The sequence below is a fragment of the Danio rerio genome, chromosome 5 (genome assembly GCF_052040795.2).
Source record: "Danio rerio strain M-AB ecotype USA chromosome 5, GRCz13ab, whole genome shotgun sequence".
NCBI lineage: Eukaryota > Metazoa > Chordata > Actinopteri > Cypriniformes > Danionidae > Danio > Danio rerio.
The window spans coordinates 1,832,501-1,852,074 of record NC_141025.1 but is presented as its reverse complement, the minus strand read 5'-3'; the positions used below and the strand labels follow the sequence as shown (position 1 = coordinate 1,852,074).

Genomic DNA, 19,574 nt, shown 5'->3' with positions numbered 1-19,574 from the left:
GTTGGTTTAGTGGTTAGCATTGTGGCCTCACAGCAAGAAGGTCTTTCTGTGTAGAGTTTGCATGTTCTACCCGTCTTAGTGTGGGTGCTCCGGTTTCCACTTACAGTTCAAACACATGCGCCATAGGGGAATTGATGAGCTAAATTGCTCATAGTGTATGAGTGTGTGTGTAAATGTGAAGGTTTATGGGTGTTTTCCAATACTGGGTTTCAGCTGGAAGGGCATCCGCTGCGTAAAACATATGCTGGAATAGTTGGTGGTTCATTCCGCAGTGGTGACCCCTGATAAACAAGGGACTAACAGGGTTCAACGCTAAGGATTTTTTCTACTGGGCCAATTGGGCCAGTGGTTGAGATTTTTACTTGCCCTGCCAAAGTTTTCACTGGCCCCACAGAAAAAAAAAAAAAAAAGTTAATAACTATTTTTTAGCCACATATTTTAAATAATGTGGCAAAATAATGTCTGTGAGTCTAGAATTTAAACATTTAAAATGATAATAAATGTATAATGAGCAAAATTCAAGATTTTATGCAAACAAAAGAGCAGTATGGAAAATGTGCTGGTGTTTGCAATTCTAAATTATTTTTATAAAAATGGCTTGCCAAACTGACGACAACTCCTTTGTTTTTATTATTTCTTAATGTGTACCCATGTAATTGTCTGCTTCCAAGACTTTAAAAACAGACATTTTCTTTGAGCCTCATAGTTTGATGTTGCCGCAATGTTGCCATCTTTTGGCTGTACTGGGGTCCGTTCTTCGTACGTGGATTACTCAGTTAGCTGGATTTGGATATTGATGATTTGACATGATCCAGGATCGTTTCGTTCTTCAAAGCTGATCCGAGAGTTGTTGTCATAGCAACAGTTCTGCTAGCTCAAACCTGATCGGGAGCAGGTTCAATTCATATAAACAGGATTAGATCGGCTCAGTTCAAGCAAAGATAATACAGAAAGTATGTAGCGAATTCTGATATTTTCTTACAGTAGTAGTTATATACACTTGGGAAAATGGTACATATTTTTTAACTATATATATATATATATAAAGTTATAGTCATTAATAAAATAAATAAAGTTATACATATTAATAAAACTTATGCAATCTGTACCATCGAAATGAAATTACAAAGACTGCCACCTGGTGGTGCAAAGAGAAAACTTATTGATATGAACTTTTTAGATCGCTTTAGTACAAATTGTGTATGATAGAAATGCACAATATGTGACTTTTTTAAAGCAATAATACATTTATGCAGTCATAAACATGTTTTGATAGTTAATAGTGATTTGAAGCTAACAAATGTTGCAGACGCCTTTACCAATATCAAAATGCTTTTGTAAACAACCAGTTATTCTTTACACCGATTAAAAAATGCCTACTATAATAAACAAAATATTGTCTAAATGTAGAACTAAATACATTGATTTGCATTGAAATACATGATGAATACTCTTGACACATGAAAGTGTAAAGTCTGCAGCTCACAACACATGTGGAAGGTTATTGCGTGTCATATTCAACAAGCCGTTTACTGCTAATTTAACGTAATTTTGCTCACATGGATAATTGAATATTAAACAGATGATGTCATTACGTAGCTGTGCCGTCAGCCAATCGTTGCATTGCTGATCATGATTTCGAGGATCGATAGATCTGTCCTTCACAACACACACAGCGATCTCAGATCAGTTCATCCAGACATTCTAATCTGATTCGCGAACTTGTTTGAAGAACCAAATTAGCGAGAGATCAGTTATCAAGATTAAAAGATCCAGGATCTGTCAAATCATCTTAGATCATTTAAGCGAGGTACGAAGAACGGACCCCTGGTTGTTACCAGGTTATGGAAAAAAACAACGTGCTCATTGTTACTGGCCGATAGGGGCCAGTAACAATCCTGTCTACTGTCTCTAGCGTCTTTCACGCTGGCCCTAGGCCACTGGGCAGTCCTTATAGTTGAGCCCTGACTAAGCTGAAGGAAAATGAATGAATGAAGAATAATTGTTGTTTTAATCCTTATTTAATGACATTAATTTAGGGTTTTGTTGATTTTATTGGATCTGTGAAAAATGAACAGTGTTTTGGATATCTTTTATTATTTCTTTGTATAGTTTACATTTAGTGAAGTTCATTTGATGTGAATAATGAATTTATATTAGTATAATAAAGGCCCGAGAAATAGAGATTACCTTATCTCCTTTATTCAAGCTTGTATTTTTTGTAGATAATAGTTGAAACTTTATATTATTTTTACATTATATTATATTTTAGTACACTTTAAACAGGCTATTTCCTTGAAAGTGACAATAGTTAATTCCTCCTGAGGACTTAAAACCCACAATCAATTTGTACAAAACTCACATTGTACTGTACCATGTTTACCCGTTTCTGTCAGTCTATGTGGCTCCTGTCGCTGTTCATCTAAAACTCCACATCTATAATCCTCTTAGTCTATGCTGACATTATCTTCAGCAGCTCAAACACTCTAACGGCTAATGGACAGACGGCTGCTTCTCACTCAGGCCTGCTGGAGATGCTAATGAGATGGAGAGATGGGCACTAGTGGGCGGGGCTTTCCCCCTCTGATGACACGTACAAAGGGAGAATGTCAATCACAGTGCTTCACTCATCAAGTCTGATTATAAAAATGACAATTAATCAATGTTGTTGCCCTTAGAGGCTGGAGATATTCACACACTGACTGTGACTTTAAACCCCTCATAAAAAGGATTTTTGCATAATACGTGTCTCTTTAAATGGGAATCTGTGTGTTTGAAATGTCTGCTGTTTTGATCTGCAGCTGAAGGAGTTTCAGCAGAAGACGATTCCATCCACGGGAAGTGCCGGACCAAAGAAGAAGAGGAAGGTTAAAGGAGATCAGACAGACGCTCCTGCTGACCGCCGCTCTCCAGAAAATGTGAGTCAGGTGTGTAGTTCGTCAACACCGCTGTAAATCATTGTTGACTGTCTGCTGTGATGGGGTTTAGTTGTGTGTTGACTGCTCAGGTAATGGCGCTTTCCCACGGCAGGAATTAATCCTTAGGAAGTGCTCGAGGATCTAATCTTATTTTTGTTTTGCATGGAATTAATTATTGAATCTTTATCTTTTTGAGGGATTGTTTTAGATCATCGGTTTCTTGTTTAAAGGCATTTTAATAGTCATGTTTGCACTGATAGAAAGCAGCCTGTTTGTTATAGAGAAAGACTGAAATAAATGTGAATATTAGATGGAAACTGGAAATGTTGCTTAATAATAGTTTCAATTGAAGCCCTAAATGAATAGCTAATTGGAAACAAACTTACACTATAACAAATTTAAAAACTTGTATTTGTAAAATATATATTTGTTAAATGTATTTTACAGAATGTGCAACTTTTTATAATACACTGCATCTGGAAAGTATTGACAGCGCTTGACTTTTTCCACATTTGTTTATGTTACAGCCTTATTCCCAAAATGTATTAAACTTATTTATTTCCTCAACATTCTACACACAATTTGCCATAATGACAATGTGAACAAAGAGTTTTTGAAATTGTTGAAAATGTATTAAAAATAAAAAGCTGTAAAATCAGATGTACATCAGTATTCACAGCCTTTGCTCGACACTTTGTTGATGCCCCTTTGGCAGCGATTACAGCCTCAAGTCTTTTTGATATGATGATATGATGCCACAAGCTCTGCACACCTGTCTTTGGGAATGTTTGCCCGTTCCTCTTTGCAGGAACTCTTAAGCTCTATCAGGTTGGATGGGAAGCGACGGTGTACAGCCATTTTCAGATCTCTCCAGAGATGTTCAATAGGATTTAGGTCTGGGCTCTGGTTTGTGCTGACATGCACTGTCAACCCTGAGCCTTATATAGACAGGTGTAGCCTTTTCAGACCATGTCCAATCAGCTGAATTGACCACAGGTGAACTCCAGTGAAGCTGCTGAAACATCTCAAGAATGATCAGTGGAAACAGAATGTACCCGAGCTCAATTTAGAGCTTTACGCCAAAGACTGAGAATACTGATGTACATGTGATGGAATGTTGAGAAAATAAATGAATGTAATCCATTATAGAATAAGGCTGTAACATGAAAATGTGGAAAGTCAAGCGCTATCAATACTTTCCGGATGCACTGTACACATTATAAATATATATATAATGTACATGATATAAATGTAAATGCATAAAACATTAGTAAAAGTAATTATATTAGTAATTAATGTAAATTTTATATGATAACAACTTGTTCAATTTAGTTGACACTGCAACATTTCTAGTTTCGGATGAATTTAGAGTAGATTAGAAATGAAATAAGATTATTAACTACTATAACTGTAAGTGAATAACTAAAACAAAATAAACAAACAAAAGCAATGTTTTCTTGATGGAACATAATCAAAATAAAAACGGTTATGTGTATTTGTTTTAGTTCAGCGTGTTTTTGCATGTGAAATGAAGGAAAACAGTTCACCTCATTACATGCATGTGAATAATATTTAAGTACTGAAAAAGTAAGCAATTAAATTAACCCAATTATTAAAAATAAGAACAGCATATATGATTAAAGTAAACCATAAATAAAAAAACAACTTCATTTTAACTCCTGAATGCAAAACTAAATGTAAATTCGACATATAAACTGACAGACGGTGGATTATTCTACATGCTGTTGGGTTTTTGTTCTGCGTTGGCCACTACTAACCCTTCATCCTGCCTCGTCAGAGCTTTCTGAATGATTTTCCTACTACTGCTTCCTCCTCTCACGTCTTCTCCTCTATCGTCTGCCTCTCCTTCCCTGTAGATTGAGAATATTCTCAAAGTTATGGTGTCTGACCTTAGTCTGACTAATGGAGTGTCTCAGCCTCCATTTGTCAACAGCAGTCAGGTGAGCTGTCCTTCCTCTTGTCCTCCTTCCTTTCTTTTGCTCATCAGTTGCTGCATCCCAATTAGCATTATAATAGTATGTACTTTTTTTGTGAAGAAAAACTTTATACTTTTGAGTGTGTCACGGAAGAGTGTAAACTTTGGGACAGACTACATTAACAGACTGTTATGCACCTGTCAATAATCTCAACACATCATCCACATTTATGTCATTTTTAATTTCCTACTTTATTATAGGTTCAGCAGCAGGTTAATCTGCTATTCAGAAGTCTTTTATACAGAGAAATTAATTTCAAAGGAGCACTACCCTGTACTAAAACAGTAGGTCTATTGATGCGTTCCTTCCAATAGACAACAAAAGCATAGGCGACATCTAATGTAAATATCTGTGGTGTTTAACAGCAAATGGTGCTCTAGGCTAGTGTTTAACAGCAGACAGTGCTCTAGGCTAGTGTTTAACAGCACATGGTGCTCTAGGTTAGTGTTCAACAGCAGACGGCACTCTAGGTTAGTGTTTAATAGCAGTAGACACTCTAGGCTAGTGTTTAACAGCAAATGGTGCTCTAGTCTAGTATTTAACAGCAGACGGCGCTCCTAGCTTAGTGTTTAACAGCAGACGGCGCTCTAGGCTAGTGTTTAACAGCAGACGGCGCTGTAGGTTAGTGTTTAACAGCAGACAGCGCTCCTAGGTTAGTGTTTAACAGCAGATGGCGCTCTAGGCTAGTGTTTAACAGCAGACGGTGCTCTAGGCTAGTGTTTAACAGCAGACGGTGCTGTAGGTTAGTGTTTAACAGCATATGGCGCTCTAGGTTAGTGTTTAATAGCAGATTATGCTCTAGGTTAGTATTTAACCTAACCTAATCGTATTTATGCTGTTAGTGTTTAACAGCAGACGGCGCTCTAGGTTAGTGTTTAACAGCAGACGGCGCTCTAGATTAGTGTTTAATAGCAGATTATGCTCTAGGTTAGTATTTAACCTAACCTAATCGTATTTATGCTGTTAGTGTTTAACAGCAGACGGCGCTCTAGGTTAGTGTTTAATAGCAGACGGCGCTCAAGGTTACTGTTTAATAGCAGATGGCGCTCTAGGCTGGTATTTAACCTAACCTAATCGTATTTATGCTGTTAGTGTTTAACAGCAGATGGTGCTCTAGGCTAGTGTTTAACAGCAGACGGCGCTCTAGGTTAGTGTTTAATAGCAGATTATGCTCTAGGTTAGTATTTAACCTAACCTAATCGTATTTATGCTGTTAGTGTTTAACAGCAGATGGTGCTCTAGGCTGTGTCCAACAGCAGACGGCGCTCTAGGCTAGTTTTTAACAGCAGAAGGCGCTCCTAGGTTAGTGTTTAACAGTAGATGGTGCTTTAGGTTAGTATTTAACCTAACCTAATCATATTTATGCTGTTAGTGTTTAACAGCAGATGGTGTTCTAGGCTAGTGTTTAACAGCAGATGGCGCTATAGGCTGGTATTTAACCTAACCTAATCGTATTTATGCAGTTAGTGTTTAACAGCAGATGGTTTTCTAGGCTTGTGTTTAACAGCAGACGGCGCTCTAGGTTACTGTTTAACAGCAGACGGCGCTCTAGGTTAGTATTTAACCTAACCTAATCGTATTTATGCTGTTAGTGTTTACCAGCAGATGTGGCTCTAGGCTAGTGTTTAACAGCAGACGGCGCTCTAGGTTACTGTTTAACAGCAGACGGCGCTCTAGGTTAGTATTTAACCTAACCTAATCGTATTTATACTGTTAGTGTTTAACAGCAGACGGCGCTCTAGGTTAGTGTTTAATAGCAGACGGCGCTCAAGGTTACTGTTTAATAGCAGATGGCGCTCTAGGCTGGTATTTAACCTAACCTAATCGTATTTATGCTGTTAGTGTTTAACAGCAGACGGCGCTCTAGGTTAGTGTTTAACAGCATACGGCGCTCTAGGTTAGTGTTTAATAGCAGATTATGCTCTAGGTTAGGTTATTTAACCTAACCTAATCGTATTTATGCTGTTAGTGTTTACCAGCAGATGGTGCTCTAGGCTGTGTCCAACAGCAGACGGCGCTCTAGGCTAGTTTTTAACAGCAGAAGGCGCTCCTAGGTTAGTGTTTAACAGCAGATGGCGCTTTAGGTTAGTATTTAATCTAACCTAATCGTATTTATGCTGTTAGTGTTTAACAGCAGATGGTGTTCTAGGCTAGTGTTTAACAGCAGATGGCGCTTTAGGCTGGTATTTAACCTAACCTAATCGTATTTATGCTGTTAGTGTTTAACAGCAGATGGTTTTCTAGGCTAGTGTTTAACAGCAGACGGCGCTCTAGGTTACTGTTTAACAGCAGACGGCGCTCTAGGTTACTATTTAACCTAACCTAATCGTATTTATGCTGTTAGTGTTAACCAGCAGATGTGGCTCTAGGCTAGTGTTTAACAGCAGACAGCGCTCTAGGTTACTGTTTAACAGCAGAAGGCGCTCTAGGTTAGTATTTAACCTAACCTAATCGTATTTATGCTGTTAGTGTTTAACAGCAGATGGTGCTCTAGGCTAGTGTTTAACAGCAGACGGTGCTCTAGGCTTGTGTTTAACAGCAGACGGCGATTTAGGCTAGTGTTTAGCAGCGAATGGTGCTCTAGGCTAGTGTTTAACACAGATGGCGCTCTAGGTTTGTGTTTAACAGCAAATGGTGCTCTAGACTAATGTTTAACAGTAAATGGCGCTCTAGGTTAGTGTTTAACAGCAGACGGCGCTCTAGGCTGGTGTTTAACAGCAGATGGCGCTCTATGCTAGTGTTTAATAGCAGACGGCGCTCTAGGTTAGTGTTTTACAGCAAATGGTGCTATAGACTAGTGTTTAACAGCAGATGGCGCTCTAGGCTAGTGTTTAACAGCAGACGGCGCTCTAGATTAGTGTTTAGCAGCAGTGTAACAGCTCACTTTTTGCAGCGGATGGTGAGGTGATTTAGGCTAGTTTTTTACAGCAAATAGCAATGTAGGCTAGTTTTTAACAACAGACCACATTCTAGTCTGGTTTTTAACAGCAGACATCACCGCCGTCTATTAGTAAAAACAAAGCTTAGAATCAATCAAGAGATTCAGCAATAAATATAGTGTATTAGTATACAAAAGCTTATTTAAATTGTAATTTTATTTCACAATTTGACACAGTTTTGGTAAACAATCTATAAAATATCTATAAAAAATGTTTATTATAAACTTGATTGCCGGGTTTCTTAATGAAGAATAAAATGTTTTTGTGTGCGTATTTGTGCTGTATTTGTCTGTGTGTGTGTGCAGTAGTGTGTTTATAACCCACTGACGTGTGTGTGTGTGTTGCATCAGGAGCGTGTGGATGTCTCGCAGGAGCTGGAGGAGGCCGGCGCTGAACACGTCTCTAACCCTGCTTCTGCTATTAACACTGATAACTCTGCACCGCAGGTCCGTCTGTGTTTATGTTTGTTTCTGTCTGTGTCAGCAGATCACAGTTGCTGACCGCCAACTCACAGGATGAGTCATTTCTCTCTATTAGCCAAAAAGCCGTATAATTGTTGTGCAATAAAATATAGTGTTATTAACCGATGAGGAGACACCCCTGGGCTGTGCTTATACAGGATTCTCTCATAAAAAGAACAGCCCCACACATAGGTAAAAGGCAGTATTGTGCATTGGTACATTTTCTATTCTAGTTTGCAGGTTAAGTGCAGTCAAAGTATGATTTAAAGTGCCAAACGTGTGCACAGAAAGCACAAAAACCTCACTGCCTACTAGTTTTATTGCAGAGCAGCACAGACCGAACGCAGAAGTATAAGGCCCCGTTTACACTATTACGCTTTAGTTTTAAAATGGCGTTTCAGAATGAAAACGATCCATGTCCACTCTGGCATTTCACCCAACTCTCCGTCCACACTACACCACTGAAATCGCACATCACTGCAGCGTGCTTTAGGCACATCTACTCATACGAGAGCTGTGCACGCCGAACTGTTCATCAAGGATCTCTCGCTGGATCTAATCTCACTACATTTGCTAAACGTGATATTTAATTTATCTTGTCTCTATCTAACGACATATTCCCGACTTGTTCTCAGGTAACGTGATTCTGCACATTTGACTGATTGTTTGCCTTTATTTCCTTTAGTGTATAAACTTATTTTACGTTCTACTTTTATAATAGCCATTCCGTAAAAGAGAGGCTATGTTTCAATATTTTCAATGAAAACAAAAGGAGGCAGTTATGTTATAGGCTCTGTTTTGTTATAAATATGCACGGTTAAGATGACACTCGTATGAATATGCAGCTACACGACGCCTCAATTTTTGGTGTCTGTTAAATTCATATCAAAATGTAAATAGTGTAGGTGGCCATAGATTAATTTTTTAAAATCTAGATTAATTTCACCTTAATCATGGAAGTAATCTAGATTAAAATGGCTTATTTGAATTCAGAATATGTGTGCTACCCAAATAATGACTAAAGTAAGTCTTTGAGAATGTTTTTTTTCAAGCCAGGTGGCGCATTAGAGCAGGGGCTCATCTCCTGTTTCCAAAATGCATCACAAACTGCTTGAGAACCTGTTCTACTATGATAGTTGTTAATGAAAATAAATGATGTTCAATAAGATGTACTTGTGTTTACTCACTGTTTATTCAGGTAAACATGAAGTTGAACTGTAGGCCTACATAAGCTCCAAACAGCCAGTTTTGATCACCTTAATGCAACTAAAGTCATAACTGAACTGAACAGAAATGGAGTTAAGACATGTGGAGTATGCACATATTAGTAGCATTATTGAAGTAAACATTGCAATCAAACTACTATCGTCATGTAGGACTTTTCGCCAAATTTTCCGACAAAATCCACACACAAGGCTCTCAGTAAAGAAACACATACACTTCGCGAAATGTGGCCTTTTATTTTATTCCATTTGGCGTGCATTATTAAATTCCATAACACTCTCACCAGTCCTCGCTCCTTATTTACGTCTAATACCCCAGTCTGTCACAGGGGCATGAATGAAATGTTCATGAGTAAAAGTGAAACTGCCGAACTGCAGTTAAAGTCACCCAAAATTACAGGAAACTCTTAGATAAAAGCACTTCATGTAAACACCTTAATTATATTATTGTCTATTAAGTCAAATAACTAGATTACAGATGTCTACGTAAGCATAGTCAGTAGTGTCTTCAAAGTAAGTGAAAGATCCAGAAGGGCATCCTGCTGATTTGATTCAGAAAGGCACTGTTTTGTCGACTTTCATTCAGAGTGATTCATTTTAAAAAGCACCTGCTCCATTTTATTTGTGTATGTTTAACTTGAACGCATAAACTCTACAGGTGCCTGATAGTCAGATGTGGAGGAGCTAACATTAATCCTATTCACTCCAGTGAACTGCATCCGTGTTGGCACGTCATGTTTGATGTGGTCATTTCTTAGTAGGAATACACACGGGTTTAAAGACTTGTTCTCGCCCCCTACAGTGCAATTCGGACAGGTATACATCAGCGCTAAAATAACAAGGTAAAAGTCATCATAGCTTGCGTAGAATAGATCCAGCTTCCAATCCAACTTTGAGAATGGATTAACAGCGATATTTGTTTTTAATTGCTCGATAAGAGTCTCGTGTTAACGCAGCATGTTAATGCTGATAACGGCCCACCACTGGCAAATAGACAGTTCCTTCAATCATGTTTTCATTTTATTGTTAAGAAAGTGAAACAACGTAGCCATGGTGATGTGAAGGAGGTTATAAAGTACACTGTTCCTTTGAAGATTTACCCGACTTGTCCTCGGGAGTTTGTTTTCCATATCAAACTTACAAAGTCTGAACTTATAAGGAGAAGATGCAGGACTGAACTGTGTGTGTAGGCTACTTAATATTGAGGAAAAGCTCCAATCAGAGAGGCGAATGTCTGCAACCTCACCTCTGTTTTCTGATGTCTCCGTTTTCCCCTCATCCACTGAGACAGAGCAGCAGCGTTTTAAAATAAATATGGCCTCTTCTGCATTTTCAAAACACTCCGTTATCGGCGCTCGAACTCCAGCGTAGTGTGGACGGAAGGAAAAATTATGCGTTCTAAAATGAAAACGTATTAGTGTAAACGGGGCCTAAATGCTCACTTATGTCGTGTGTTGTCACCCTGCTGGTACTCATTTAAAGGTGCTGTATGTCAGATTTTGACTTCTGAGTTATAAAAACACCTTTATATGTTTGCAGATATTCAGAAACATGCTCAGTGAACATTCTTGTTTATCTGAGAAACAATGCTGAAGTCAGATATTCTGCTTTGAACATGTGCGTTACGTGCCGGAACGTCTGTCTTTGATTTGGTCATGTAACCCGCCCAATGCCAGTTTAGCCAATTATATTTTAGCACCCCGGGTTGCCAGATGGTGGAAAACAGCGCATTTTATTCATTCATTCAGAAAGGCTCTAAAAGCATGCGTCCGTGACCGAAATGCGATCTCTGGTGGCCAGTAGCAGACTCTAAAATGACTCTGGGCTCTATTTTGACGGTCCATGCGCAGGGCGCAAAACGCAGGGCGCAAACGCTCTCAGGGCGTGTCAGAACACAATTTTGCTAATTTAAGGACGGGAAATCTGCCTTGCGCCGTGGCACATGGTCTTAAAGGGTTGAGTTTATTTTTTCAATGAGTTATAGGTGTGTTTTGAGAATAAACCAATCAGAGTCTCATCTCCCATTCCCTTTAAGAGCCCGCTGCGTCGCTCCATAAGCGCATTCGCTATTTACAGGACGCAAAGTAAGTCTAAGTGGAAAAACTGAGCATTTCACAAGCAAACAGTTCACAGTGTTTTAACAGAAAACTGTTAAACAGAGCATCTACTGCGTGAGAATGAGAGATAATGGATCTACATTCACTTTCACTCTTGGATAGGGAAACCTTTACACACAGACATCAATTAGTCTATAAATAATTAATTTTGTTTGTTAAGCGCAAATATTCGTTTCAAAACTATTTCTAAATTCAGTTCTAATTTCCAGCAAACGAATAAATGAACAATAATAATGAAGTGTGCTCAAAAACCTGAGTTATATCCTAAAACACATGCTGCGCCCCATATGGTCTAAAACCTGACATGTAGGCAATCTAAGTTTGTTTTTAATAAAACAAATATAAATATGGATATAATAAATAATACTGCTAATAATAATGACATTATACAAAAGCAAATTGTTATGAATGAACTGAAAAAGCCTCCCGAGATGAAGAAGACATAAAAGCAGTGATTTTACATATTTATGTAGGCTAGAAAATGTTTTTTGTAATATTTTAATCCTTTATATTTATATCCTATATATATTCTTATTATATCCTATATATATCCTTAATATTTACATTTTTTTTCATATGTAAAGATATTTGCCTATTGCTCTCTTGTGTGTATTAAGCAGTGTGTAAGCGAGGCGCAACTCTGCGCTGGAGTTTAGACCGGGTTAGTTTTGTTCTAATGAAAAATCTATTATAGTTTCTCAAAGTAGCGACGCGCCAGCGGTCCGCCTCAGAACGCCTTGCTTTTTAGACCAGAACGCCTATGTTCTCATAAAAAATGAGCGCTAATGCATTTGCTATTTAAACAGCGTAGCGCACCGCATCAAAACAACTCTTGCGCCAAGCTGAAACTACCAAAAGACTACTCCGCCGCACCTTATGCCACACTGCGCCGGGTGTATGATAGGGCACTCTATGTGACGAGATGCGCAGTGATGAACAGTTTGGCTGTTTTCACCAGACGAAACACGACAGAAAATTAAATACAGCCATTTAGAAGCACAGAATGCAAACACTCACCAAATGGTAAGGTTTATAATCTAATGAATACATATTAAACCTCTTTAACATTATTAAATGTAGATGCTGAAGCACTCATGTGTTTAGTTCTGAAGTTCAGTTTCAAACGGTTTATTTTATTCTCCAGATCTGAGCTGAACTATCTGCTGCTGATTTCAGTAGTATGGCAATAAATGTGATGTAAAATGGCATTCAGACTCGCATTATTAGCATTTAACACTGAATAAAGCACATGATGTCTACCTGAGCTGATCATTGTCAGTTTTCTGTTGTTCAGCTGTGAGAAATGGAAGCCGTTTCTAAAATATACATTTCAGGTGTTGATTAGGATAAAAACTCTTTTTAATATGGAAAATATTCCTTCTATCATGTGCCGTTGCTTGTATTTGGAACACAGTTTAAATCACTCGTTCCTGTCCTCAATCTGGCAACCAGTGCTTGCATTTGTTTTGATACAGAAGTGCAATACCTAGCTCAACCAAAGGGTGTCAAACTTACATACTGCACCTTTAATTTACAGCATTGCTTTGTCTGGTTCATCAGTTTTGTTTTCTTGTGTCAGTCTTAATACGTGTCTCAACTCAATATGATTTTTCCCCCCGCAGAATTATCCAGCAGATGCCAACGGCGATGAACACCCTCTGGAAAACAACAGGTGAACTTGCTCTTTATTTCAGAGTAGCACTTTACATCACATCACCACGAGTTTCCAGCAGTAAAATAAAGTGTTTCATCAGTAGGATTTCTCTTCAACTTTTATCCACCTACCTACTTACTCAAAGTACCCTTTTTTGTTAAAAATGTATTAAAAGTAAAGAACTACTTAATAATGGGAATTAGAAATATAGCAAGAAGACTACCAGTGTAAAGTGTTGAAAAGTGTCATTGACTCCTACACTTGTGGAGCACAAAATCAATATACAGAATCCCTACATGTTATAAATTGTCTGGTTGATAAATGTGTGTTTAATAATGCTGTGTGTGTGCGTATGTGTGTACGCAGGCCGCTGTCGTCCACCGAAAGCCTCCGACAGCTCTCTCAGCAGCTCAACGGTCTGCTCTCTGAGGTCTGAATCTCTCTCCACTTCTCTGCTCTCATGCTATTTTTATTATTAACACTAAGTAATTATTTATTCTTTTACTAGTTATTGAAGAGAAACGCCACTACTCTGAGAGATTGGCAATTAAAATGTAATGATTTTTTACAAGCCTTATATTATAAGTGCTCATATTTGTTTTGTTTCTCTCCTCTGTGTAATTCAGTCATCAACACACATCAATGGTGACAGCGATCCACCCGCAGTCAATGAGAAGGAGCTGGAGGTATTACAATAAATCTACTATTCATTTACATTTGCTCTTTTAACATTAAACACCATTCAAAGAGTCTGTGTGCAAAGCTGTGCTGTAAGGTGATTTAGTTTTGCTCTGGCGGGTTACAATTACCACTCAAAACGCTCACTAATCGCACTCAAGCAGGATAATCTTATTGAAGCACAAGCTCTTAGGATGAAAATAGCTTGCGGTTTACTGCTGTCAACTGTTTAGGACAATGCCAGATTGGTTCATTCATTTACTGAATTAATTATTTATTTATTTTTGCTTGAAGCTGTAGACACCACTCAGTGTTTTAAGCCTCTTGAGATGTGTAATCTTTATTTTAAAACAGTAAACAAACAAATAAACATCATAGACGACATATCCAAATACATCAATCCAAGACACAATTAAATTAACACACCACATAATTGTACAACCAAAGCAAAAACCTGGCTGGTTCCAAATAAATCACACACTAAGATTGTAAATTATTTTACAATATATTAAATATGTAACTAATAAAAATCACAAGATTATACAGCAGATAAATCAAAGCGAAGTAAACAAATAAATGCCATAATAAATGTATTAATAATTGTTTTAGTTAATACATTAATGGATCATTATTTGAGAGCGTTATGAGATTTTGTTTTGGCAATTAGATCATATATTAACATAAGTCTTATCTAATTTTTAATATGTGTGAATTTGATTGTATTTATTAATTTTGTATGAATTTTATGGAAATTGAAATAGCCTTTATTGCTGACATGGCAGCATTAAATGAAATTATATGATATACGATGCATAATACAGATGAAATCAAGAACTATTTAATCTTTTCTTGCAGAAAATTAAGATTAAAAACAAATCTAAACTCTCTATCTTCCTCTGTCTACTGTAATTTAACTCTTTAGTGCAGTAGGTTTGTCCTGTAGGGCTAGTTCTGATATTTGATTCGACGCTCCCATGATGTCCTGCTACACACTGAACAAACATCCTGTTTCTGCTACACAAACACGCCTGTTCAGCAGAACAAAGAGCTGATTATAACTTAGTTTCACTCTGTTAGGAGCCTAAATTAGCATTAGAAGTCTTCTCTGCTAGCCAAAGATGTATTTAGTTGATTATCAATGCAGTGGAATTGTGAAATATTATTACCGCTTGTAGTAAGAGTGATGAATATATTTTGAAATGGAGTTTATTTTTGTGTGTTAGTTGCGTGCTGAATTTTTTTAATTCTCTATTTGTAGCATCATTACTGCTTTTGGAAACACAAAATACTTAATTTACATCTTGTTTAACGGCCACAATCTTAGCGCTTTCACCAAGATTATTTAAATGCTGAACAGATGTGTCATTTACTGTTAATTCATGTTTACTAATGCATTAACTAACATTAACTAATACAGCCTTATCGTCTCAGTGCTCAGCATAATTGAGTACAGCCTATTTTGAAAATGATTTATTTTTCCCATTTCTCAGTGAATATAGGCAGTGGATTTTGCTGAATTTAAACAAAACAGATTTATTAAACAGATATATTTATTTACTAATAATTTAGTTACCAAAACATATTTAGAAATTGAAAGATAATACAATTAAATTCAAGCAAAATATTGCAAAAATAAATTACAACCTGCAAAGTTTTAACTAAATTTTTTTTTGCTTCTCTTGTTTTTGTTCTCCTCTTTTTTAAAATTTGCATTTAATATTTTTTCTATAACAGATACATTTGGCTGTTCTAGTTTTTGGGCTGTTATTATCGTTATTTTGTTGGATAAGCTCCAAATTTGTCTTCGGTACTGACTAATCTAACGTATATGCACAAATATAATATTGCAGAGCTTCCTATACTAAACATATCAATTTAAAAGAGAGATTTGTGAGGGGTGTATGCATGCATACAGTTTAAGTCAGAATTATTAGCCCCCCTGAATTATTAGCGCCCCTGTTTTTTTCCCCCTAATTTCTGTTCTGTTCTGGGAAGATTGTTTCAGCACATTTATAAACATAATAGTTTTAAAAACTCATTTCTAATAACTGATTTATTTTCTCTTTGTCACGATGACAGTAAATAATATTTTACTAGATATTTTTATGACACTTCTATACAGCTTAAAGTGACATTTAAAGGCTTCACTAGGTTAATAAGGTGAACTAGGCAGGGTAGGGTAATTAGGCAAGTCATTGTATAACGATGGTTAAAAAAATTAGCTTAAAGGGGCTAATAATTTAGTCCCAAAAATGTTTTTAAAAAAATTAATAACTGCTTTTATTCTAGCCGAAATAAAACAAATAAGACTTTCTCCAGAAGAACAAATATTATCAGACATACTGTGAACATTTCATTGCTCTGTTAAACATCATTTGGGAAATATTTAAAAAAGAAAATCAAAAAGGGGCTAATAATTCTGACTTCAACTGTATATGCTGAGCACTGTGTGTATGCATGTTTGTTTGTTTGACTTTATTAATCACCAGAGGTAAAATTCACATCACAGCAGAGCTCTCCATACTAAAAATAGATCATAAAAGTTACATATATATAAAACAGTAAGAAAATTACACTCATACTGCGCACCTTAGTTCCGAAAACAACGAGTAAACACTTGTCCATATCTAATAATAACTATTACAATTCAGCACGATTCATCTAGATTTTGGTTCTACAATCTGATCACTGTTGGTAAAAATGACTTCCTGTACCTTTCTCTGTAACACCGGGGTTGAATTAATCTTGCACTTAAAGAGTTTGCACATGCTTGGACTGTATCAAAAAGGGGATGATTATCGTTCATCATACTGACAAATTTGTCCATCATACGGTCATGTGCAGTCTCTTCTATAGTGGGTAGTACACACCCCACAACCATACCTGCCCTTTTTATAAGCTTATTTAATTTGTTAATGTGTGTGTGTGTGTGTGTGCGTGCGTGCGTGCGTGCGTGCGTGCGTGCGCGTATATATATATAAACAAACATATTTAAATGTATATAAGCTGCACAACTATGTTATTTAGATGGTTTATGTAAGAATGTTTCTGATTATCATCTCCTTTCTTGTTTCTCAGACTCGTAATCAGGAGTTATCCGCTGCTCTGGACTCCAGCGCTCTCACCAACACACAGCTCACGTCCAAACTGGAGACTCTGGTAAGGCTGTGTGTGCGCGGAATGTACTCTCTGATGATATTAACACACACACACACACACACACACACACACACACACACATACACACACACACACACAGAAAATAATATAAAAGAATTAAAATTTAACAGGAGTAAAAATAATTCTGACTTCAACTGTATGTGTGAACTTAAACTCATAATTGAAATGTTTTGTTTCAGACGAAGCAGTCTCAGGAGCTCTCAGATCAGCTGCAGAAGGTGAGCTGCTCCACAGTCTCATTACACTGGGCTCTTATTAATGAGGAGCTGCGTATTTATGTATTGTGTGTTATCTCTATCAGGAAAGGAAAGAGTTTGAGCAGAAGTTCACTAAGGAGCAGGGAGCGATGCGAGAACAACTACAGGTGAACACAAAACACTGTAGTCTCATTTATTGCTTTGTCACGATTCTTAAATAACCATCTAATTAAGGTTATTTAATCTTATAGTGTTTGTTTCAGATGACAGTGATTCTGCAGGTCTTTAATGACCACAAGGGGGAGACAATACTGTGATTTATAATTCTGAGTTTAAAATATACAGCATAATATATTTGTAAGAAGATTTTTAGTTGTGTCATTATTCTATCTTCATTCATTTGGGCTAAATGTTTAGGATTCATTATTAGTAAATTAATTATGTGTCGACTCTGTTATATTTATTATATATATATGTTAATATCTGTGATATTTCAGTCCATTCGCTTTTTTAAAAATATATTATGATGTAAATGCATAAAATAGAATTTTAGACATGCCACATCCTTAATTTATTCTCTTAAAAAACTGGGAAATACCTATTAAGTGTCATATAGCCTAGGGAAAATGTATGTTTGAGGTCCCTCCAGAGCATTTAGGCTGAATGTTTGATGATGTGTACCGAAACAAGGATGTTATAAAAACCTTTTATACAGACTTATTAACGTATAAATTCTGAGGTTTTATATTATGGATGGTGTGCTGGGTCATCTCATTAGTGGCAGGACCACTTGACGCATGATGCCAACAGTGGGTGGGCGAGTAAACGAATATAATTAATGAAATGCACAGGCCTGTGCGTGTAGACATATAATGTAATGCTGCACAGTAACATGTCATTTGTTTGTTTCGGTTGTCTACATTTTAATTGATGCAATGGTGTGCTTTGTCTGCCTGAATCCCGCTGAACTGGGCGGGTTGTGTGACGTTTGATTTTCGGGGTTTGCGTGCTGCGCTGCGAGTTATTAGCCTGACAGTGGAAATGCGTCATGATTTCGCCCTCACTCCTCAACCTCCCGGGCGATTAGTCTGGCCCGGCCTGATAAAAGTCCTGGCTCGCACTGGCCCGACAGTGGAAATGCTGCTAATGATGGAAAAGTATGGAACAAAATCAATGCAAAAAGTATTGAATTAAAAAGCATATCGAATTATGAAAAAAATAATAGACGGAATTAACAAGTTCTTACATTTTTAAGGCTTGAATTCCAGGTTTTGTATTTTTAGGTGCTGAAATTTAACATATCCGTTTATTTAAGCTGTGAATATTTAATCTGAAAATATTTCAAACACGTTTTTATAGTTTATAAATTCAATAATTTATATTAAATTTCCAAATTTCACATACAAAATACTCTTTAAAAATATGATGTATAATATTCAAAAGGCAATTTTCAGTGCATTTGATTTCGGTTCAAATATTCGCTTCCATAAATTCAGTGGCTCAAATTCAAATGTTAAAATTAGACATTACATCCGGGAACTGCAGGAAAAGCAATAGATTGCAGATTGAAGATCGCCAGCTGCTTTTTCACCAGCAGGTGGAGATGGAATAATTTCAGATTTTTAACCCAGTTAATAGGCAGAAAAAAAGCTAATTAAGGCACAAAAGTTTTTAATATTAGTTTAAAAAGCATTTAATATTAATATCAATGTTTCGGACATTATAAGTAATAAATTGAGTATGAGTAAAATAAGTAAATGATGTTTTGGTCATTTATATTTGCCCTTCCATAGTTTGTTCCATAGAAAATAACTAAACCCCGCCTCCTACTTAATATTCAGTTTCAGTTGTAAATATGTCATCATATTAAAATAAACCCCGCCCGCTACTCAATTAACTTTGTTAGTAGTTTACAAAGTTTAACCTTTGAGTTAAGCAGAAATTAGTCATGAATTAAATGTCCCCTGTCATGTTTAAGCATTTCACATTAGATAACAGTAATAATGTGTTCAGTTTACTGTGAATCATACCAGTTTAAAGAAAGCAATGCAAAAAGCTTAAATTGTACAATTCTGGAATGAGGCATTATTGTGCAATAATAATCCTGAAACGAACGTACAATTTAATAAAAACAAAAAAATATTATCTTTATCATTAATAGTATTTGGCTGATGAGTAAATGTGTGTATATATAGTGTAACATATCAATA

General features: G+C 36.6%; 2 protein-coding genes across 20 annotated transcripts in view; one reads left to right on the top strand and one right to left on the bottom strand.

Annotated features, from left to right (window-relative positions):
• Positions 1 to 19,574, bottom strand: part of dnm1a (dynamin 1a) — a 582,590-nt gene that overhangs the window by 380,813 nt on the left and 182,203 nt on the right. The window lies entirely within an intron of this gene.
• golga2 (golgin A2) overlaps positions 1 to 19,574 on the top strand; it is a 58,011-nt gene that overhangs the window by 4,505 nt on the left and 33,932 nt on the right. For 2 of the 18 annotated variants that reach the window (XR_015490416.1, XM_087252495.1), the window contains exons 2-10: positions 2,802 to 2,918; positions 4,796 to 4,879; positions 8,205 to 8,300; positions 13,278 to 13,327; positions 13,676 to 13,739; positions 13,936 to 13,995; positions 17,066 to 17,146; positions 17,347 to 17,385; positions 17,469 to 17,531. Coding sequence is in view for 8 of the 18 variants with exons in the window: in XM_087252495.1 (XP_087108621.1) it covers positions 2,802 to 2,918; positions 4,796 to 4,879; positions 8,205 to 8,300; positions 13,278 to 13,327; positions 13,676 to 13,739; positions 13,936 to 13,995; positions 17,066 to 17,146; positions 17,347 to 17,385; positions 17,469 to 17,531 (654 nt within the window). In the remaining 10 variants the exon portion in view is untranslated. 18 annotated transcript variants of the gene reach the window in all.